This window comes from Tupaia chinensis, unplaced genomic scaffold, assembly GCF_000334495.1.
Source record: "Tupaia chinensis unplaced genomic scaffold, TupChi_1.0 Scaffold000355_1, whole genome shotgun sequence".
NCBI classification, from domain to species: domain Eukaryota; kingdom Metazoa; phylum Chordata; class Mammalia; order Scandentia; family Tupaiidae; genus Tupaia; species Tupaia belangeri.
Genome location: NW_006159850.1, coordinates 13,002,627 through 13,024,461, shown reverse-complemented (window position 1 = coordinate 13,024,461; position 21,835 = coordinate 13,002,627). Strand labels below are relative to the sequence as shown.

The following is a 21,835-nucleotide window of genomic DNA, read 5'->3' as shown; positions in this document are numbered from 1 at the left end:
GGCATGTGGCTTCCAGCTTCACAGGCCAGCAGCCTACCAGCTGCACCACCAGCTGGACCTTTTAGTGGATTCTTAGTTATAAAAGAATTACACAGGCTTCCAAATAATACGAAAGTATGTAAAAATATCCGTATAATCCTCCACCACTATTACAGCGAGCGTGTCCTTCCAGACCTTTTCCCTGTGCCCGCACACACGAACACACACATATTGAAATCCATGAGGTATGTTGTGCTTTAGAGCAGCAGGGCAAGCCCTGTGTGTTGACCCGCCACTTGCCACACCTGGAGACAGGAGGCACTCAGTGGCCAACAGTGTGGTGTCCCCTCCTCCTGTTTGTTTCACTCTGTCAGTGGCTCTTGAGTTAGACAGATGCTAACAGGACGAGAAGATGACTGCCAGTGTGGTGGCCGGGAAGCTAGGAGTGACTCCTTTCACGGGGCATGTGCATAGGGACTTAAGTAATCCGTTCTGTCTCCTGCTACTTCCTCGGGGTTCCTGGTGTGGGGCTCTGTGTCTCCAGAACCATCTAGGCCATGAAGAATCCTCATTTTATGGGCCCCAGATGTTTCTTTTTCCACCAAAATAATCAGTGGGCATGAAGAAGCAGCAGTAGAGGAGGCTCTTTGAGCAGGGGGCCCCTGTTCCGGCACCACCATCCAGGAACCCTCTGGCGTGGGCAAGATGTGTGCTGCCTCTGGACTTTGTGTCCTCATTCGCAAAATGGAAATAACACCGTGTCCTGCCTTGTGTGATGGTGAGGCTCAAGGGAAAACTCACATGCAGAGGCTCGGTGTGGAGCGCTGGCAGTGTTCACAGCCAGTAAGAGTCTACTCGTGGTGGGGAATTGATCACCTTTCTACACCTGTGTAGCCCGTTCTCTCAGTATTTCTTCTACGGTTTTAAGAACTTCTCGGTGACCTCTGGCTCACATTACCTCTGGCACCTGCCCTTCAGATATCAGCGTTGACCTGAGTGCATCTGCTGGCTTTGGATTTTGATCCAGACTTTCGTCCCAGGCGGTCTCTTGGTCCTACACCCGCACCTGTTGACTGTATCTCTCTCACCCTCATCCACCCATATCTGGATTTCAGTGAACTCCAGGGGGTCCCATCAGTGTGTCCTGGTGGAGCCACCTGCTCAGCACCTACCACTGGCCGTGGATTCACCAACCCCTTCCATGCCCGTGCTCCTGAGTCCCCCTCTTAGAGACGGGTGCCCACCATTCGCCCACCTGCCTTGTCAGCATGCCATTGCTGCCGGCTCCTCCAATCCATTTTCCGTAACTTCAGGAGATGTGGAGTGCACCTCCTGTGCCTCCAGGTTAGCCAGACAAACCCAGGCACCACAGCAGGACCTGAGTCCATCCTCAGAGGCTTGATCTCCCTCCCCACTTCCCACGTGTCTCTCTGCACCCGCCATAGCAAACCAATAGTCCCCAGATGCACAAGACCATTCGCTTTGTATAGACTCTGCTCTCCCCCACCCCGCCATCGTCTGTCCCTGTCTGTCAGGACTCACCTCAGGTCTCAAGCCATCCCTGATTGGTCCCCGCCTCACTTAGGTACCTTCTTCCATACCTCTCGTTCCTGGAGTTGAGCGTCATCAGACTTCCTGGAAGTTACCACTCTGTGTTTTGGTTTTCTTGTCTGACCTGCCCTATGAGTCTGTGAGCTTCCTGAATCCTGAGACTGGCTATTTTATTCCCTGTGAGTCACCAGTGACAGGATGTTGTAGATTCTTGGTGAAGAGCTGCTGCCCCAGCCCCGGGTTAACCCAAGTCTGCTTGAGCTTTTCCAGTCAGGGCTTTGCCAGGCACTCTTCGTAGGCTTGCCCTTCCATTCATTTGGAGGCTGGGGGGTCAGGGAGTGATTCTTTTTTAGAAGTTGAGGTGATGGGGGCCAGCAGGTGGCGTGGTGGTTAAGGGTGCTGGACTCCCACATGGCTGACCGTAGCTCAAGTCCCAGACCTGGTGGCTTGCTTTCTTGCTTTGCCTCTCTTGCTCTCTTACTCTGTCTCTCTCATGAAATTAAAACAAATAAATAAAGTTAATAAAATGATTCTTAAAATAAATTGAGGTGGCACTCATATAGCATAAAAGTAACCATTGTAAAGTACAGTTAAAATTTAGGGTAGTCACAGTATTGTGCAGCCACCACCTCTATCTGGTTCCAAATGTTTCATCACCCCCAAAAACCCTCACATGATTCCACATGCGTGAGGTACCCTCAGTAACCAGACTTAAAACCAGAGCGTGGACAGTGGTTGCCCTGGGTTGGGGTAGGAGACATGGAGGTCAACTGGTGTGAGAGTTCTCTCATGCAAGATGCGTAAGTTCTAGGCCTCTGCTGGACACCACAGTACCTTTGGTTAACAATACTGTAGTGTAGACTCGAAAATTTAAGAGGTAGTTCACATGTTATGTGTTATTGCCACAAACTTTTAAGAAGGAAAGAAAAAGAAAACCTCTTAGCTACTAGGCAGTCACTCCCCATTTCCCCTGCTCTCAGCTTCTGTCTGCGTTTTGTCTCTATTGATCTGTCCGAGTACAATCATGGCCTTTTGTGCCTGGCTTCTTTCTTGCAATGCATTTTCTCCTTAGTTTTCTGTCTTTGTTCTTGGTACAGCATGTAGGCATGTACATGAGTGGCAGAGAGATACACAGACCCCTTCCTTGGAGTCTGGTTATGCCACAGTTTGCTCATGCAGTCCTCCAGCCCATGGGACCTTGGACACTCGTGTGCATGCCCAGCGCGTCACAGGCCAATTAGGCCAGGCATTTGAATAGTGGCCTCCAGGGAGGGTCCGACTTCTCCTGAGCAGCACATTGCTGCAGTAGGGCCAGCCCAGCATAACACTTTTGAGGCTCATCCACATCGTAGCATCTGTCAGTTCTTCCTTCCTTTTCTTGGCTGAGTAATGTTCCATCGTGTGGATATACCACATTCTGTTTCTCCATTCGTGCCTTGATGGACACTTGGGTTGTCCCCACTTTTGGCTATTGGGAATATTGCTGCTATGCACATCCGTGTCAGGGTCTTCACCTGAGTACCTGTTTCTTGTACTCATTCTCTTTTAGATTTTTTTATATAGGGTATGTGTGCTCACTGGAGAGAGAGAGAAAGGGAAAATGAGAAATCACCCCCTAGGTAGGGTGGCCACACTGCAGTCCCTTCTCCTCCATTCTCCTGTTGGAATTTTGGGCATGCTGGTCCATGCACATGCACCCAGCATGTTTCTCAAGTTGTGGGTCCAGGACTCTAACTGTGGAGTCAGCTATGTGGGATCCAGCGCTTTAACCACCACACCTCCTGCTGGCCCCTCTTCCGTTCACTCTTGCCTGCTATCATGCTCCCCATTGCCCTATTTTGCCAAGGCAGAAGTCAGTGCACCTGGTACACAGGTGTGTTTGGGGACGTCTGTTAAGGGAAGCAGCTGGCCTCAAGCTGCCTCTGCCACATGCCCAACCTCTCCGAGCCTGTCTCGTCTTCTGACACCCAGGCCTTTGGTTAATCTCATTTTGGAAGCAGTCCCATTTTTTCCTTGGGTAATTAAGGTGTGCTGTGTATGTCTTATCTCCTCAGAGCAGGTCTTCAGGTCAAGGTCCCTTTTAGGCTTGTGTCCCCTGCCAAGCCTGGCACAATTTGGATTATCTGAGCAAGCCCAGCTAGTTCCCAGACCCATGCCTGCTTTGTGCCACCTGTCCACTGGTCACTAACCCTGTTGTGCTCTGCCCTGTCCCCCTTGCAGATGATGTGCTGACTAAAGATGCGGGTGAGTGTGTGATCTGCCTGGAGGAGCTGCTTCAGGGGGACACGATAGCCAGGCTGCCCTGCCTGTGCATCTATCACAAAAGGTACGAGGGGCCTCACCCCACACCCAGAGGCAGACCTAGCCCTCCTGTCCCCTTTGGTTCGGAACGACCTTCCCCACACCGAGGGCTCTGAGTAGGGTCGAGGCACAGGCCAGCAGAGAGGCATCCCCTGTGGTGATGGGAAGTTGCCAGCTTCCAAGTGCCAGCAGAGTTGACTTGCCGGGGGCCTTGCTCTGGCTTGGCAGTGTGGGTAGTGGGAGCTGATGGGAGTCCCGAGAAGCCCCATAGGTTGGAGGTGCTCCGGACCCTGCCTGGAAGGTTCATTCTCCGTCTGTTCCCAATCCCGTTCCTCCTCTTGGGTCCTTCTGCTCCATGGGGGTGAGTGTTGATCCGTGCAGGATCAGCATGATGCAGGGTACTCGCCGCCCCTGCACTCTTCTCCCCGGAGGACCAGAGGTGCGGCACTGCAAGCTGCTAGGATTAGCCAGGTGGGGATGGTCCTCGGGCTCCCGTGTGGGCCTCCTCGCCCTTGTTTCCAACCAGAAAGAAGACGCCTCGCCTGAGACAGACACACTGTGCTGCCTATAGCCACCACCTGCTCTCCGGCTCCTTGCGCCCAGAGCTGCTTCCTGACACACAGGCTTTTCAAACCCTGACCCTAGTCCACAGGTTGACAGCCGTGCCCTGCACATGGATGTGGCCGATACAGAAAAGGCTCAAAGTTGACCTGGGGGGAATCACAGCTCCTGGTTCGGGTCCCAGCACAGAGCCCTGCCGTATCCCAGAGAGGCACCAACCAGAATCAGAAAAGGAAATCTTTGTCCCTGGGAGAGATTTATGCAAATGATCTGTCTGGTTCCTGTCTTTGAAAATGCCTAGATGTTGGCTTACAAATCAGGAAGATGTTTGGTTTTTTGATGAAGGCAGTCCTCTGTAAACACCACAGGCCAGGGCTGCTGTCAGCCTGCTTCCTGGCTTGCTTGCTTAACAATGTCACTAGGGTCTGACTCCCTTTCCACCTTCTCAGGTGGCATGTGCAGTATTGCTGATCACAGCCAGGCCAGGTAATGCTTGGGACTCTCGAGAGGTCACCCACTGGGAAGGGAGCCTCGCAGCAGATCCTGTAACCCAGAAAATGCCTGCTCAGCCTGCCCTGTCGCTGTTCCCACTCCCCTGCTCTTCAAGCCTCAGGCCCTGCATGGTTCTCTCAGGGTCCACTCTCCCCTTCTCATTGTGGCTCTTGCAGTGCTCCTGGGCTCATGCTCAGAGGGCCTTGGTCTCTCTCAAGGCCACTGTCCCTGTTTGTGCAACACTAGGCACTCCCCAAGCCTGTACCCACCACTGCAGCTCCAGCTGAGCAAGATCGGGCTTGGTGTTCTCCCTTCTCCCTACTTCCAGAATGGGTATCTGGGAACACTTTTTCCCTGGGTCCTTTCAGGAGGGCTTCAGGAACCCTTTGCTCAGGAACCTGACCCTTTAGAAGAGCCCCTTTGGAGAGAGCGTCTGCTCAGCAGGTAATGGAGCATCCCCTTGCACCTCCTCCTCTCTAGCTGCATAGACTCGTGGTTTGAAGTGAACAGATCTTGTCCAGAACACCCCGCGGACTGACCCTGCCGGGCTTGCTTGCTGACTCCTCTCAAAGGTGAGCCTGTGGTTGGGGCACTCCAGGCTCAAGGCTCAGGCTCAGGCTCAGGCTCACGTCACTATCAGGGCCTGGAGGTGGGGTGCTGGGTTGCCCTTACACACCTGCCAGAAGGCAGGCTCAGAGAGGAGGACGGGAGCATCCTCTCAGCCAGTGGTTACCCAGAAACGCAGATGATTTTCCTTGGGAAGGAGGAGGTACAAACCAGCACGCGCGTGGCTATGAAGAACATGCAGAGTTAGAATTGGTCGGGGAGAGACCAGTGTGTTCCAAGGGGCCAGGACCCATCTCCCTGAAGAACGTTCAGAAGGATCCTGGGGACATGCAGGGACAGGGAAAGCTGCAGCAACTCTAGCCCTGTCTCTGCATCTGCGCCCAGCACTGCCTGGTCCTCACACCTCTCTGAGTCTCCATCTCTTTGGTAACAAGAATAACCACATGCTGGGCCCATAGCCTGATGGGTAGGGGAGCTGGATACCACATGGCCGACCACAGTTTGAACCTCAGCCACTGAAAAACATGTTGTGTGCCTGTGTGCGCCCATCCCAGATCCCAGCAGGGAGGAGAAGGCATTGCGGCTTGACCATGCCCTGTTGGGGGTGTGCTTCCTGGCCCACCACCACCCCTGCAAGCACAGGTACCTTCTGGCAATTAAAAACAAAAATGGACCAGAGCCAAGGCACTTCCTAAATAGGCAGCCATGGGAACACATTTGTCCACTGCACAGTCCTTATCATCCATAGCCTCGCAGCTGGTTCTTGCACCTGCAGGCACCTCCCTCTCCCACTTCCAGATGACTCTCGGGCCTCCATGCCAGGCTCAGCCCTTCCACCTACAGCACAGGGTCCTGACTTCACAGCAGGCTAGCGAGCAGCTCCCTCCCCCGGTGTGCACTCACATCCCCTGTAGAACCGTGGGACTGACCCCCCACCCGCCTTGCTGACCACCCTGTCCATCCCCAGTCCTGCCCGTCCCTCCTCAGTGACGGGCTGACATTGTCTCCTTTCTGGCCAAGAAATGGACAAAATCTCCAGGCAAACCAAAAGCTCTCCACCACCACCAACTCAGTCCAAAGGGTTCGGGGCCTCTCTCATGCTCCCCTCCGCCCCCTCTCCCCGCTTTCTCTCCTGTTTTTTGTTTTGTTTTGTTTTCTTTTGTTAGGTTTATTTTATTTATTCCAAGTAAACTCCCAGAACAGCCGATGATGTCAGACAAATCAGGGACATTTGCTCTTTTTTACCTTCACCTCAAAACTGATGACAAGGGGAGAAGAACAAGCGAGGGTGAGAGTGAGGCAGAGGGAGTGGCAGCTGGCCCAGAGCGCGGGTCCGAATCCTGGCGTGATGTCTGGCTCCCGGGGGGCCTGCCCAGCGGAACCACGGCCGTCCTGCCTGGCCACCCTCAGCGGACGCACGCTGCCGAGGGACTTGGCACCCGCCGGACAGAGCACGACTCACTTGTTACGATCCACACAGGGACGGACAGCCCCTGTTCCTGAAGAGGCTCACCGGACCCTGGGGCAGAGCTGAGCTTGGGACAGCAGTGGGAACAGGGCAGCCTTCGGCACTGACCTCCGGAACGTGGTTCTCCTCCCTCCCGAGGACACCAGATGGGATGAGAGCGAGTCTGAGAGAAGAATGAGTCACCGATACCCCTCACCCCTCAGCCCAGGAGGAAAAGGGCATTTTCTTTTTCACCTTTGAAAGGCGTTGTGGGTCTGTCTTTAAAGTGTTTACAAAAAAAAAAAAAATTATATAAAAAAAGTCTAGTGTCGACTGGTGTTTTCCCTCGTGATGTTTACAGATCGCTGTTTGCTGCCCAGCTGTAACCCACTCAGTGACAGAAACACAGCCACGTCCTCGCCGCCAGCGTCCTGATGGCAGGCGAGCACACAGTCCCCTCCCAGCCCCGTGCCCCATCGGCCCTCTCCCTCACCCACCTCTCCACCTGAGGGCTTTTCCATTTTCCTGGCCTGGTTTTGCACTTTTCTCCCCTGGGGAATCCTGTTTTGATTTCATTGCCAAAAAACAACCCGTGGAGGACTTCCTCCCCACCTCCACTCGTTCTTCTCCTCCCCTCCTGGTCTGGTCAGTTCAGAGGATTTCACAGTCACAAGTGTCCTGCAAAAATGCCTCAACATTTTTCTTAGGCCCTTGTGGATATCCTTTTCCCAGAAAACTCAAACCAAGACTTACTAAAGAAATCTGTACAGATCCCCGTTTTCAGGCACTGTTTGAGAACATTTTAGCCATTGATGTTCACACGTGGCATCAGCCCGTGCAAGATAGGTTTCTGTATTTATATATTAAAATTAAAAAAAAAAACTTATAAAATGTTTAAAACAATGTTCAAAGCTTGGGAGAAAAGCTTTCTTCATTAGTCAAGGTGTTTTGATATGGTATTAAAATCATGTCTAATAAAAGATGCACTGTGTGATTTTATTTTAATGAAGTATTGATATACAGGCAAGCAGCGGGGCAGAGGCCTACCCCCGCCTCTCACCTACCTCCTCAGCATTCCAGCAGGCTACTACTTGGGGCTCCCAGTGTGCAAAGTGGTTCTCAGACCATCATACTTGGGAGGAGGGATGTGGCCAATCAGGTGTGCGTCCTACAAGTTTACTAACCCTCTTAAGCACTCTGGAGTCAACCTGCCATCTTCTGTGGAGTGTTGTGACAGAACTCTTCCGGAAATACCTCCAAGGGCAAAGATCTTGCAGCTACCGGAGGAGCCACAGGGATGTGGGTTCTTCCAGGCATGGGCCCAGCCTCCTCCCTCAACCTCTGCCTGTCCCCATCCCACGCCCCATGTCCCCAGTCCCCCGCGCCAGCTCTGCCTGTTGCTCAGTTTGCATCTCGGTGCTGACTCATGGGCGTGTTTCATCAAGGCCAGGAAGAGGCCCTGGTTTGGGGCTGAGCCAGCTCAGAGCCCTTGAACCAGAAGCAGCCACTAAGGCTCACAAAGAGTTGGCAGGTTTCGGGCTGGGCAGGAAGCTTGGGCCAGGGGCAGCAGTGCACACGGCCGCCTGGCCTGTCCAGGTGCCAGCCAGGTTCCCCAGGCGGCATTCCAGAGCCTCCTGCAGAGCTGGCAGAGGCGAGCTCGGGAGGGAGACGTCTGCTCACCTTCCCGGTCCGGCACTTGTGCTGCCGTCTGGACTCCTACCCCACCAGGCCTCAGTCTGGATGCCCTGACTGCAGTCACCCACCGCCATCAGATCATCCGACTCCGTGCATGGGTGCTCGTTGCAGACCAGTGAGCACCCATGAGCCAAAGCAGACTGGCGTGCCCAGTGCGCCCGGAGACACACTGAAGGAGTTCCGTGGTTCTGAACCTGGGCTTCTGCACCGGACCTGCCTGGAGTGGAGAGCGGACACGGGGTCTCAACCGCATTTGGGGTCCTCTGCTTGGCAGAATGATCTTGGGAAAACCACTTCATTCATCATAACTTCAGGTTCCTGGCATGTGAAGTGAAGATAGGATCACCCGCTCAGAGGTCACCGTGAGGGTCAGGGCCTCGTCCCTGAAGGCCCTGGCACAGACCCAGCAGGCTCCCTGTGACTGTCACTGCAGAGGGCACAGCTCTGTTCACAGCACCTCCTGCTTCTGCCTGGCAACTGTGTCTCCCTGTTCTATATTTAATTTCTCCAGCAGAGCTGGTGGGGCAGAGCCCAGCCCCGCAGGAGATCTCCTCGCCTGACCCCTGGACCTGCAGACGGAGGCTTTGCGTGTTCACCTGGTTGCTTCGCAGGGCCGACCAAGCCCCGCTGGGTGCTGTGCCAGGCCCCTGGGGCTGGTGCATCCCACCCGTGACTTCTACTCCCTCGCGGTGCACCCAGTCCTCTGCTGGCTGCTGTGACCTCTGAGTTCAGACCCAGGTTGTCAGCTCCTGGTGTGGGGGTGGGTACAGGCTTGCCTGGACTTCCCAGGTCTGCATGTCGAGTGCATGCTCAGCTCCCCAGAACCCTGTGTGTCCTGCTCTGCCCGTCTGGGAGTGGAGAGAACTGGGCAGAGCTAGGAGTTGGGTTCTACCCGTCTCTACTAAAGGCCAGCGTGCTTTCGTGGGGTTCCTGGACAGGAGCCCCTCACTAAGACCATCTGTTAGCCATGTGGTGGAGGTTTGCAGGAGGGAGTCATTCTTAGGAATAAATGCTGAATTACAGAGGTGAATGATTTCAAGAACTGTGTAATACAATTCCAAATGAGTCCCCTCCAAATACACCAAATAAGGCAAAATGTTCATTGACTCCAGTGGCTGGTATTTCAGTGAATGGTGTGCTTGTACTTCAGCTTTTCTGTATGTTTGGCATTTTTCTTAATAAAAAAATTGTGGGCAAATGGCCATTGCTGAGCACCTACTAGTTGCCAGGCACTGGAGGGCACATCACAGAAGAGCCCTGCCCCGGGGGAGAGACCAGCTGCTGTAGATGCCCTCGGGGTGCCAGCAGGCCAGGAAGGGAGGAGCCTGGGACCCGGGCCCGGCCGCGGTTGAGAGGACTCAGGAGACTTGCCATCCAACCACCCTTGGCATTGCCTCCGCTCCCAGCCAGGGCAGCTGTGGGACAAATGTCACAGGGAAGTGTGCCCTGGATTTAGGGTCCCTGCTGTCTGCTAGAGCCTTCGGTTAGGCTGGACTAAGGAGGCGCCGCGTGGCTGCCTCTACCCAGGGCCAGGGGCCAAGGTCGCAGAGGCAGGATAGACCCACAGGCCCGGCCTGGCTCCCTGAATCCTTTGCCTGGGCCCTGTATTAAGGGGGGCAAAGCTCCAGGGAGATTAGGGGAAAGGGGAGTAGGACAGCACCATGGGCTCCTAGGACCTACAGGGGATGAAGAACTTAAGGGTGGCAGCCAGGCCTCTCTTACCCTGGTGGCTGGTGGCAGGACTGAGAGCTACAGGCCCTGGACAGAGGTGAGTCTGGGGACAGCTGCCTGGAGCAGAGGCTGTGGTTTTGAGCTTTATGGTGTCAAGTGCCCTCTTGCGGACTTAGCGGGAATAACTGGCAAGTGTCCCAGACAGTGGCTCTGGCCAGGGATCCCAGGACAAAGGCGGGCCCCAGAGTGACAGACCTTGGCTTTGAGAGCTGGTGGCACAAAATGGCACTCTATGGATAGGTGTGACAAAGGAGGTTAATTTCACATCCCACGATGGGTGGCAGCCACTTGAAGGACGCATTCAGCTTGTTCTAAGGCCCAGTTCAGGCCCTGTGGGGTGGAGGGCGTCAGTCACAAGGGCATCTACCGTGGGCTGGCCCTGGGGCCTGAGTTCTCCTAGGCAGAGTGGCTGGGACAGGGACCTGGACCTAAAGCCCGAGCACCACCCCCTTCCCAGGCCGCCACAAGTCCACAGTGCCACTGGCCAAAAGTCAGCCGGAGTGGGTGGGGAAGGCCAACCGGAGCAATGCTACCTGCTCATCTCCAGAGAGCTGCTAATGGAGTCAGGTTCTCCAACTAATGATGGAGAAAAGCCTGTTCCTGTTTCTAGGTACAGGGCGAGGGGTGCTGGGCCCCAGCATGGGGAGGCCTCAATCTGGGATGGGCCTGCACGCCCACCTAGCACAGAGTGTAAGACGGCAAGGAGTGAGCAGCTTCGCCAGGAACCACCTGGTCATTTACTGGACCAAAGTCCCTGAGGACAGCAAGAGGGCTGCGGGGAGCCCCACGCCCAGGTTTCTCTCCCACGCTCCGGCCTGAGGCCCGAGATACAGACAGCACCAGCCATTGTCCATCCCTCGCCTTGCAGGGTTGGTGACACAAAGGAAGGTTCCAGCACAGGGACTCCGAATCTGAGGGCTTCCGGGCAGAGTGCTTGGGGCCCTCACAGCACCTTGCCTGGGTTCATGAGGCCGCGGGGGTCCAGGCCAGCCTTGAGCTGCCGCATGATCTCCATGGCCACGGCGCCCACCTCCTCCTGCAGCAGCTGCCGCTTGCCCAGTCCGATGCCGTGTTCCCCAGTGCACGTCCCGTGGAGTGCCAGCGCCCGCCTGGGAGGCAGTGAGAACCTCAGCAGGCTCCCCTCCCACATCCCTCAGCTCGCCCGCCCAACCCTGCCCCTACCTGCCCAGCTGCTCCGCAAAGGCCTCCAGCCTGCCGACCTCCTCGGCATCCTCCGGGTCCACCAGCAGGATGCAGTGAAAGTTGCCGTCACCCACGTGCCCCAGAATGGCCCCTGGGAACCAGAGGACAGAGCCGAGCGGTGGCCTCCAGCCCAGCCCTCCCCATCCCTCCCCCAGGTCCAGGCACTGTCAGAACCTGTGAGTCCTGAGGCCTGCAGGTCCTCCTTGGTCTGCACCAGGATCTCCGGCAGCCGGGAGATGGGCACACACACATCGGTGGAATAGCCCTGGACAGAGGGCAGGCCAGTGAGGAGCTCCGCTCACCCCTGCCTGCCTGGAGGTGAGGGGCCACTGCAGTCCCGGCTAAGAACAGGCCTGGAGGACTTGGCTCCAGCCCTTGGCCCATGCAAGGAAACACCTCTGCTCTTCGGCAGGCTCACCCCCAACTCACCTGTTCCCCAGCTCTGCTATATGCAGGTCCCCCATGCCCCACCCACTGAGGCTTTGTGCAAGCTGCACTTGCCCCTCCATCACTTTCTCCAGGAAGCCTTCCCTGTTTACAACCCCTCTGATCTGATCTCTGCACTGTTCCCAGGACTTGGCTCACAGGAAGGGCTCCTGTACTCCCCTTTGAGACAGTGTCAGTTACTGCCAGATGGGGCAGTCAGCACCCCAGGTGCTAGCCCCCACATGGGCCTCAGCCGGCCTCTCTGTACAGTGCAGTAGAGGTTGAGGACAGGGTATGCGTTGGACTGCGCCCCCACTCCACCCCAGCTCACCTTGCAGCCTGGCCGCAGGGCCATGATGGCATACCAGGCGTTGTGCCGTGCTGCCCAGAGCCGGCTACGCTCTTCAGCCTCCTTGGCCCAGGAGAAGTGGGAGGCTCCGTGGTACTGGGCGATCTCCTCTGCAGGGAGAAGAGGGTTGACCCTGGGCCCTTTCACGGGCAGCCCAGCCTGCTGGCCCTCCGCCCCTCCACACTTCTCAAGCCCCTCCGCGCCCCTCGCGCTCCTCTGCGCCCCTCCAAGCCCTTCCACACCCCTCCGCGCCCCACACACCTGCCCTCTGCAGCTGCTCTGCGAGTGCCTGCGCCGAGCCATGGAACTCCAGGAACAGCGAGGGCGCCACGGGGCAGTCCATCTTGCTGTGTCTATTGCAGGCATCCATCACGACGTCATCCAGGAATTCTGGGGCCAGGAGAAGGCGGCAGGTGAGGGCTGGCCTTACCGGGGAGCCCCGGCTAGGGAGCCCACCCTCACTGCCCCAGTCCCCGGCTCACCGATGCGGGCCACGGGCACTGCAGCCTGGAGGATGTGGACGGTGCTGTCCACGGCAGCCTGGATGGTGGGGAACGCGCAGGTGGCGGCCACCGTGGCCTCAGGGGCAGGGTGCAGGCGCAGGGTGGCGGATGTGATGAGGCCCAGCGTCCCCTCAGAGCCCACAAAGAGCCCCGTGAGGTTGTAGCCAGCTGCACTCTTCCTGGGCCCCGGGTACACACGGGGAGGTGAGTACCAGGCTTTATAGGAGGGGTTTCTGGCCAGGGCACCACCCCCAGACCCCAAGGACATAGACTGCCATTCATCCCCCAGCACAATGCTCCCTGCTCCACACCAAGTCGGTGTCGCGCAGGAAGGGCAAACCCCAGATCCATCAGCTTTGGGCCACATGGCAGTTTCAGAGCCCTCAGAAGTTTAGCCCCCCTACCCAGGAGGCCAGCCAGAGGAGGCGCCTCATCCCTGTTAGGGCCACCGCGGGAGGCCAATCCTGAGTGCAGGTGCTCACCGGAAGTGCCGGCCGCAGCCCGCGGTGTGCAGCAGCCGCCCGTCGGGCAGCACCACCTCCAGGTTGAGGACGTTATCCCGCATGGTGCCATAGCGCACGGCATTGGTGCCCGAGGCCCCTGTAGCTGCCATGCCACACAGAGAGGCGTCTGCACCCGGATCTGGAAGGCAAAGGTAGGAGAGGGCAGCCCGGAGCCGTGAGAGGAAGGAGTCCCCTGAGGACCCAGAAACAGCCCTGCCCATGAAAGGTCCAGGGCCCAGGCCTACCCACAGGAAACCAGAGGCCACTGTCCCGGAGATGGCGGTTGAGGGCTTTGCGGGTGACCCCAGGCTCCACCACCACAGAGAAGTCTTCTGGATTCAGCTCCAGGATTCGATCCATGTGGGTCAGGTTAATGCAGACACCGCCCTGGCAAGAAGGGTGCCAAGACCATGCCACAGCCTCCAGGATCCACCCCACCCCCTGGGGCCAGAGCAGAGCCCATAGGGACAGTGGCTTGAGAAAGGGACCTGGTGCTGTGCATAGCAGAGGGCCACAACTGTGCCACCGCGATGAGGCCAGCCCTTGGGACACCCTCCATACCTGCACAGCACAGACTCCACCCTCCAGCCCCGTGCCAGTGCCGAACGGGATGATGGGCACTCCTTGGCCATAGCACAGGGCCGCCAGCCGGCTGACCTGCTCCACATTCTGGGGCCACACCACAGCGTCTGGAGGTCGGCACCTAGAACCAGGCCCTTGCTGATTTAGGGGTGTGGCACCACGGGCCTCACTCTCATTTCAAGAGGCCTGGAGGTGCTGCGCCCAGGGTCTGAGGTGACACAGCAGGGGAGGGGGGGCAGAGGACCCCCCTCTGGGGCAGAGAATGCCAGAGCACCCCAAAACAGGAGGGTGGAGAAGACAACCGCAGCGCCTCACTCCCAGCTGAGTGCTTGGGTGGGGGTGGGGCCCACAAACCCCCCACACCTGTGCATCGACTCATCATGGCCATGCTGTTCCCGGACCGCGGCTGCAGTGGACACATGGGGGCTCCCCACTATCACCTTCAGGGCCTCCACAAACCCCACGCTAAGTTTGTCCTATGGGGAAGAAACGCATTGCCAGGTCACTCAGGAGGTCCCGGGAGTCCCGCCCGGTCCCTTGGCAGGTGGAGGGAGTAGGGGCTGGAGGGGTCCGTCCACTGCACACACACACCGTGTAGAGCGGTCAGCCCGGGGTCGGCCCAGGTCAGCCCGGTGGCCTTGCTAGGTGGGCCACTCCCCAGGGATGCCCTTCCCCCAGAACCACGGGGTCAGCGTTCCCTTTGGAAAACCAGGGGGAAAAAATCAAGGTAGGCCCACTCTACAGAAGGGGTCAGTGGGTTCCCACAACTTCCGGCCCTGCCTAGTGAGTGCAGAGGCTTCTCCCCCGTCCCCTCTCTTAGGCCAGCCATGGGGACCCAAGCACCAGGGATTCATCTTGGGAAGGGATGACAGGAAGAAAAATGTTCCCTTGCCCCCTCCCCAGAGCTAATGCACCCCCTCCCCACCTCCTACCTTGGTTGGGGGCTTGGAGGGCCCTGAGCCCTTCTGGGGACTTTTCCCATTTTACAGATGGGAAATGGAGGCTGACAAGTAGAGAGCCTGGCCTAGGACCTGACGCCCCTTCCCATTCTCTCAACATGCATGCGTGTGCACGTGTACACGCTTGTGTGTATGGTCCAGAGCCCCACGGGGGCCCTGGAGTGTGTGCATGCCTGTGCGTGTGCGTGTGCATGCCCTCGAGCCCCACGGGGGCCCTGGAGTGTGTGCATGCCTGTGCGTGTGCATGTGCGTGTCCTAGAGCCCCACGGGGGCCCTGGAGTGTGTGCATGCCTGTGCGTGTGCGTGTGCGTGCCCTCAAGCCCCACGGGGGCCCTGGAGTGTGTGCATGCCTGTGCGTGTGCATGTGCGTGTCCTAGAGCCCCACGGGGGGCCCTGGAGCCCACGAGCCCATGCACCTTTCATCTCCCACAGACCCACTCAGGGCAGCTGTGGGGCCTTGGCCCATCTCACTTGATACCCACATAGACACAGGGTGAGCCCAGTGATCCTGTGCCCACGGTCAGCTCCAACGGGGCTGGGACAGCCCAGAGTCAGGGCAGCTTGGTTTGTGGGGACCCTTCAGGGAGCTTCTCCCCACCTACCTGTGTTCCCCTGGAACAGTAGCCCCTCCAGGGGAACAACCCCCAGGTTGCAGCCAGGAGCCTACGGGCCATTGCAGGGCTGTGCCAGAGGGGTGTGGGACAGCGGCCTCAACCCATTGGCTGCCGGGGGGTGGGGTGGGGCCTGCTTAAGGTGGCACTAGCTTAAGGTGGTCCCTGCAGACCTTGCAAACCAGGGACAGTCTGTGAAAGCTAGGGTCAGAGGTGAGAGTCACAGACACACCCAGGCATGAAACCTGTGCTGGGGTCCCAGGGCTCTTTTCTTTTTTAAAGAGGTTTTTGCTTTAGAGCACGTGCGCTAGCTGGAGACAGAGACAGCCAGAGGGAAAGTGAGAAAGGCCACGCAGCAGTCCCTTCTCCAGGGATCTTAGGCAGCATGATTTTCAAGCCCCCAGGTCCAGGACTTGAACTGTAGTTGGCCGTGTGGGAATCAAGTAACATAACCATTACACCATCTGCTTCCCCCGCCCCCATCTTGTAACAAACTAACGAACTCCTTGCAGGGAGCCTCCACCTACTCCACTTCCTTCCAACCTGCTCTTTGACACCCCCCCACCCCCCCACCCCCGGTTTCTTCCGTTCCAGTCTGGAGCTCTTTCCAGACTCTTCAACTGACTTGTTCTTCCCCATCCTGCAAGTCTCAGCCCTGCTCACATGGTCACTGTGAGCTGCCATCCAGGCCCAGGAGGACGCTTGCTCAGGGCAGCCTTTCCTGAATGGAATGCAGCAAGCCAGGGAGCCTTCCTGGAAGAGGAAATCTGAGGGTGAGCAGCAATTCACCAGGTAGATGAAGGAAAAGACTTCACATCCCTTTCTTCCCGACCCTGCCCCTGGGCAGAGTCCAGGACTGTCCAGGAGTGATATGGCTAATGTTCTGGAAGCTATTCCTACTTCCATACTCCTTTCTGCAGTGACTCTGGAAAGGCCAACATCGCTGAGATCAAACTGCACTTGGCTTTTCCTTCCCAATCACGTCAGGAGTCAACTCCTACCTCATCCAATCGAATGCTTCACCCAACCACAGTTCCATGAGTTCATCCAAAGACAAAAGGCCAACGAATTTAGTTATTCTATCTAATTGGCTTTTCTCCACAATTCAGGAATTGAGCCAGACTCCTTTCTACAAAACAGAATGAGGGCTCCCTCCTACTGGGCAGGGACAGAACCGTGCCTCTGGTAAGGTGGGGACAGGGAAACAGCAATAGAAAACGCTGATCAGCTGGTCCTCACCATCTGGTTACTTCAGGTTACTGTGCTTTTCAGTAAGGATTAAGGCAAATGGGACTTCCTTATTACACTGACTAAGATAGACTGGAATGTCCTGTTTTCAGGAGAAAAATGGTCTGTTTTGGGATCTGTCTGCTTCCATCAAATTTCAGTTTGATTATTGTGGCATTTAGCCTGAGTGAATCATTTTTGGTTTGGTCTATTCTGTTGGGGCCTAGTGCAAAGGTTCTTTTGTTTTTATTTTAGTGTGAGAGTTCTATCCAAAACAATGGCCTCCCAGAATGTTTATAAGTTCATCCTTCTACCCTCCATGTGTTGTTTAACTGGCTTGTCTCAAAAAAAATGTCTGTTTTACAGTTGGTTAGCTCAAACGAGAGCCGCTGTAAGTCCACATGATACGTTTAATAATGTGTCTCATAAACCGTTTTTTCTTTTTTTTTGGAGAGGTTTTTGCTATAGGGCGCGTGCGCTCGCTAGACAGACAGAGAGACAGAAAGCGAGAAATCACCCCCCAGGGAGGATGGCCACGCTGCAATCCCTTCTCCTCCATTCTCCTCTCGGGATTTTGGGCACGCTTTTGTTTTTATTTTAGTGTGAGAGTTCTATCCAAAACAATGGCCTCCCAGAATGTTTATAAGTTCATCCTTCTACCCTCCATGTGTTGTTTAACTGGCTTGTCTCAAAAAAAATGTCTGTTTTACAGTTGGTTAGCTCAAACGAGAGCCGCTGTAAGTCCACATGATACGTTTAATAATGTGTCTCATAAACCGTTTTTTCTTTTTTTTTGGAGAGGTTTTTGCTATAGGGCGCGTGCGCTCGCTAGACAGACAGAGAGACAGAAAGCGAGAAATCACCCCCCAGGGAGGATGGCCACGCTGCAATCCCTTCTCCTCCATTCTCCTCTCGGGATTTTGGGCACGCATGTACCCTCGCCCGATGTGAGTTTTAAGCCACCGGGTCCGGGACACGAACCGCGGTTGACCACATGGGAGTCCAGCGACATAGCCATTACGCTAACTGCTGGTTCCCAAAATAAACAATTTTTAAAAAGTGTTCTTTAATATATTTGTCTAATCTTTCTCTTTATGTATATGTGCATGTATGTTTACATTTTTTTTAAGAATTGTTTGTTTTATTTATTATCACTATTTAACTTGCTGTAGCCATTAGAGAGAGATAGAGGGAGGGGGAGAGAGGGAAAGTGAGAAAGCAAGCTACCAGGTTCAGGACTGGAAGCATGGTCAGCCGTGTGGGAGTCCAGTGCCCCAACCACCACGCCACCTGCTGGCCCCCAATATGTGTATTTTTGCCAGAGGGTGCATGGGCTTGTCAGAGAGAGGAGAAAGCACTCCCCCAATGGGGTGTGATTATGCTGCAATCCCTTCTCTTCTGTTTCTCCATCCTGATGGGATTTTGAGCACACATGCCCACACACCCAGCATGTTTTTCAAACTACTGAGGCCAGGATTCAAACCATAGTAGGCCATGTGGGATCTGGCTCCCTTAACCACTAGGCCACAGGGCCAGTCCTGTGTATTCTTTGTGAAGTGCTGGCTCTAGGTGTGACCCTGTCTAATGAACCTACTTGCTCCGGTGAGATGTTCTGTTTCTGCATTTCCCACAGGGTGGCCACGTGGACTATTGAGCACTTGAAATGAGGTTAAAGGAACTGAATTTTCACTTTCTCTTCATTTTAATTTTGAATGACTACTATATTGAACAAAGCTAGGGACTCCATTAGATTCAAATTTCACTGTCTGTGGCAAGAATAGTACCTAGATTAGTGCTGTATATTCATGTACATTTTTTTCTTTTCTTTTTGTTTTTCTTTCTTTTTTTTCTTTTTTCTTTTTTTTCTCTCTCTCTTTTTTTTTTATTCTTTTTTTTTTTTTTTAGAGGTTTTCACTATAGGGCACGTGCGCTCGCCAGACAGAGAGAGACATAGAGACAGAAAGCGAGAAATCATCCCCCAGGGGGGATGGTCACGCCGCAATCCCTTCTCCTCCATTCTCCTCTGGGGATCTTGGGCACACACGCACACGTGCCCGGGGTGAGTTCTAAGCCACCAGGTCCGGGACGCGAACCGCAGTCGACTACGTGGGAGTCCAGCAACATAGCCATTATGCTAACTGCTGGTTCCCTCTTTTCTTTTCTTTTTCTTTTTTTTCATGTACATTTTAAACCAAGTTTAAGATTTAAAAAATCCCAACTTGGCCAGCCAGTGGCATGGTGGTTGTGCTGAGCCTCACATGGCCAACTGCATGGTTTAAGTCCTGAATCCACAGCTTCAAAAACACTCCTGGTGGGACCAGCAGATGGCATAATGGTTATGCTGCTAAACTCCCCCGTAGTTGACTGTGGTTTAAGTTCGGGACTCGGCAGTTTAAAACTCACGTCTGCGCTTGTGTGTGCATGCCTGAGATCCTGAGAGGAGAATGAAGGGATTGTGGCGTGGCCATCCCCCCCAAGCAGTGATTTCTCTCTAAAGAGCGTATATGCCCTATAGCAAAAATATCTTTAAAAAAAAAGAAAAAAAGAAAGAGAGAGAGAGAAAGAAAGAGAAAGAAAGAAAAGAGAGAAAGAAAAGAGAGAAAGAAAGAGAAACAAAGAAAAGAAAAATACTCTTGGCACAAGTGCTTGTGTACCCAAAATCCCATAAAGAGAAATGGAAGAGAAGGGATTGCAGTGTGATCATCCCTCATTCTAATTGGACCTGGGGATGTGAGAACTGGCTCACGAGGCCAAGGCACTGGTCTGTCAAAATTGTTTTTTAGGGACCAGCAGTTGGCATAACGGCTATGTCGCTAGAATCCCATGTAGTCCACCGCGGTTCAAGTCCCGGACTCAGTGGCTTAAACTCATGCCAGCACGTGTGCGTGTGTGCCCAAGATCCCGAGAGGAGAATGGAGGAGAAGAGATTGCAGCATGGCCATCCCCCTGGGGGGTGATTTCTGGCTTTCTCTCTGTCTCTCTCTGTCTTTCTGATGAGCACATGTGCCCTATAGCAAAAACTTCCAAAAAAAAAAGGTTTTTAATTCCAACTGGAATTTTTACTGAGATTACATTCTCATAAGTTATTAACTTATTCTCATAAGTTTATTAATTTATGAGATTTGGTGTATTTATATTAAGTTGACCCATTTGAGACAATAGAAGCTCTCCACGTATGAGATCATCTTTGACATGTTATTAAATTTAAGCTTTTCTCCTTAAAGATCAGACTGTGGGCTCCTGACTGTTTTCTCTGTTTCCATCCTATGTAGCTATAGTACAGTTATCAAAACTAAGAGATTCACAGTGGCACGGCACTAATTACAAGTTCCATATCACCAGTTTCTCCACTATTTTTTTTCCCTGTTGCAGGATCTAGCCCATCATTTGACATGGCATTTTGTTGTCCTACAGTCTGTGACAGTTCATTAGTCTTTCCTTGTCTTTCACAACTTTGATATTTTAAGGAGTGCTGGTCAGCAATTTTATATGTTCATCAATTGGATCTTTTCAATTTTTCTATTAAGAGTTGAGATTGTGGGGGCCAGGAGGTGGCATGGTGGTTCAGGTGTTGGACTCCCACATGGCTGACCACAGTTCAAGTCCCAGACCTGCAGCTTGTCTCACTTTCCCCCTCTCTCTCTGGTGAGTACACATGTCCTAGAGCAAATTTTAAAATAATAGTAAATAATTTTAAAAATAATTCTTTTTTAAATTATTTTTTATTTAATTGTATTCATTGTTATTATTTTATTTTATTTTACTTTATTTTGAAGTTAACTAGAGGGAGACAGAAAGAGAGAAGGAAAGTGAGGAAGCAAGCTGCCAGGTCCAGGACTTGAACTGTGGCCAACCATGTGGGAATCTGGCCGCCTTAACCACCATGCCACCTGCTGGCCCCAATAGTAAATAATTTTTAAAGAATTATTTTATTTAAATTTTATACACCATCATTATCATTTTTTTAAACTTTGACCGGTGAGAGACAGAGAGAGAAAGGGAATGTGAAAAAGCAAGCCGTAGGAACCAGCAGTTAGCATAATGGCTATGTTGCTGGACTCCCACATAGTTGACCGCGGTTCGTGTCCCGGACCCGGTGGCTTAAAACTCACGCCGGGCGCGTGTGCGTGCATGCCCAAGATCCCGAGAGGAGAATGGAGGAGAAGGGATTGCGGCGTGACCATCCCCCCTGGGGGGTGATTTCTCGCTTTCTGTCTCTATGTCTCTGTCTGTCTGGTGAGCACACGCGCCCTACAGTGAAAATCTCTCAAAAAAAAAGCAAGCCGTCAGGTCCAGGACTTGAACCACTGTCTGTCGTGTGGGAGTCTAGCTAACTTAACCACCTACAGGCCCCAAAAAATAAACATTTTTTTTAAAGTTGAGATTGTGCATTTTGGGCCAAAATACCACAGAAGTGATGAGTCCTTCTTTGTGTATCATGGAAAGGCTTCGATGATGCCAGTCTAGTTTATGACCAGTGACACTAGTCTTGATCCTTTAGTTTAGGTGCCTGTGGGATTCTGCACTGTGAAGTTATTCATTCTTTTTGGTTTGCTATAAGGTGTGTGTGCTCCTGAGAGAGAGACAGAGACAAATACACCCTCCCCTGGGGATATGGCTACCCATCTCTTCTCCTCTCAGGGTTTTGGCCTCTCAGGATTTGAGGCATGCAGGCATGTTTTTCAAGCTGCTGGGTCCAGGACTAGGACCACAGTCAACCACGTGGGATCCTGCTGCCTTAACCTCCGTGCCACATACTAGCCTTGAAGTTACTAATACATCTACTGGGTAATTCACAACCGGGTCTGAGAGAAGGGAAGCCCAGTCCAAGGGATTATCTCAGAGAGCGCTCATCCGATCCTCTAAACAAGACTTGGACTTTTTCGAGCGTCCCTAACGCCACGACCCCAGAGGTTTATGGGAGACGTAGTCCCGAAGGTCGACGGACCACCCCTCAGAGGACCCTGGGAACGGCAAGCAGTGCCACATCTGCGCATGTGCAGCAGTGCTGCGAGCGCGCCGGTGGCCGCCCTTCCCCCACCTCCGGGCGCGAGTGGGTGACAGGGCCCCCGACTCCGCGTGTCTTGGCAGCCCCGCGCTGTGACCCGGCCTGACTTGTGGCTACAAGCGGACGCTGTGCCCCTCCAG

At 54.2% G+C, this 21,835-nt stretch overlaps 3 protein-coding genes across 4 annotated transcripts in view; 2 read left to right on the top strand and 1 right to left on the bottom strand.

The window, feature by feature from the left end:
* Positions 1-7,231, top strand: part of ZNRF1 (zinc and ring finger 1) — a 139,017-nt gene extending 131,786 nt beyond the window's left edge. Inside the window, 3 exon segments of the mRNA XM_014589401.2 lie at positions 3,751-3,856; positions 5,365-5,456; positions 6,932-7,231. Of these exon segments, the coding sequence (XP_014444887.1) occupies positions 3,751-3,856; positions 5,365-5,422 (164 nt within the window). The 3' untranslated portion in view covers positions 5,423-5,456; positions 6,932-7,231.
* A 147-nt stretch (positions 7,232-7,378) lies between these two features.
* Positions 7,379-15,535, bottom strand: LDHD (lactate dehydrogenase D). Of its 2 annotated transcripts, XM_027773503.1 has the most exons (12): positions 15,452-15,535; positions 14,254-14,366; positions 13,870-14,011; positions 13,554-13,695; positions 13,288-13,447; positions 12,785-12,984; positions 12,564-12,692; positions 12,285-12,412; positions 11,702-11,792; positions 11,507-11,618; positions 11,277-11,433; positions 7,379-10,654 (listed from the first exon to the last, which is right to left on the bottom strand). In XM_027773503.1, exons 1-12 carry the CDS (start codon positions 15,521-15,523, stop codon positions 10,586-10,588), a joined length of 1,515 nt encoding a protein of 504 aa, XP_027629304.1. In that variant the 5' UTR covers positions 15,524-15,535; the 3' UTR covers positions 7,379-10,585. The 2 variants fall into 2 exon arrangements, with proteins under 2 accessions (XP_027629304.1, XP_006152699.1); XM_006152637.3 differs by lacking the exon at positions 7,379-10,654 and having other exon boundaries at positions 11,031-11,433.
* A 6,165-nt stretch (positions 15,536-21,700) lies between these two features.
* The window catches only part of ZFP1 (ZFP1 zinc finger protein), a 16,897-nt gene continuing 16,762 nt past the window's right edge, over positions 21,701-21,835 (top strand). The window contains 1 exon segment of the mRNA XM_006152636.3: positions 21,701-21,835. The gene's annotated coding sequence lies outside the window, so the exon portion shown is untranslated.

Coding starts and splice junctions, on each gene's coding strand:
- LDHD (XM_027773503.1), bottom strand. CDS start 15,523: ATGGCCCGTAGGCTCCTGGCTGCAACCTGGGGGTTGTTCCCCTGGAGG. Junction 14,367..15,451: donor ACTGTTCCAGGGGAACACAG/GTAGGTGGGGAG, acceptor TCTTCCCCATAG/GACAAACTTAGCGTGGGGTT. Junction 12,985..13,287: donor GGCTGCGGCCGGCACTTCCG/GTGAGCACCTGC, acceptor CCCGGGGCCCAG/GAAGAGTGCAGCTGGCTACA.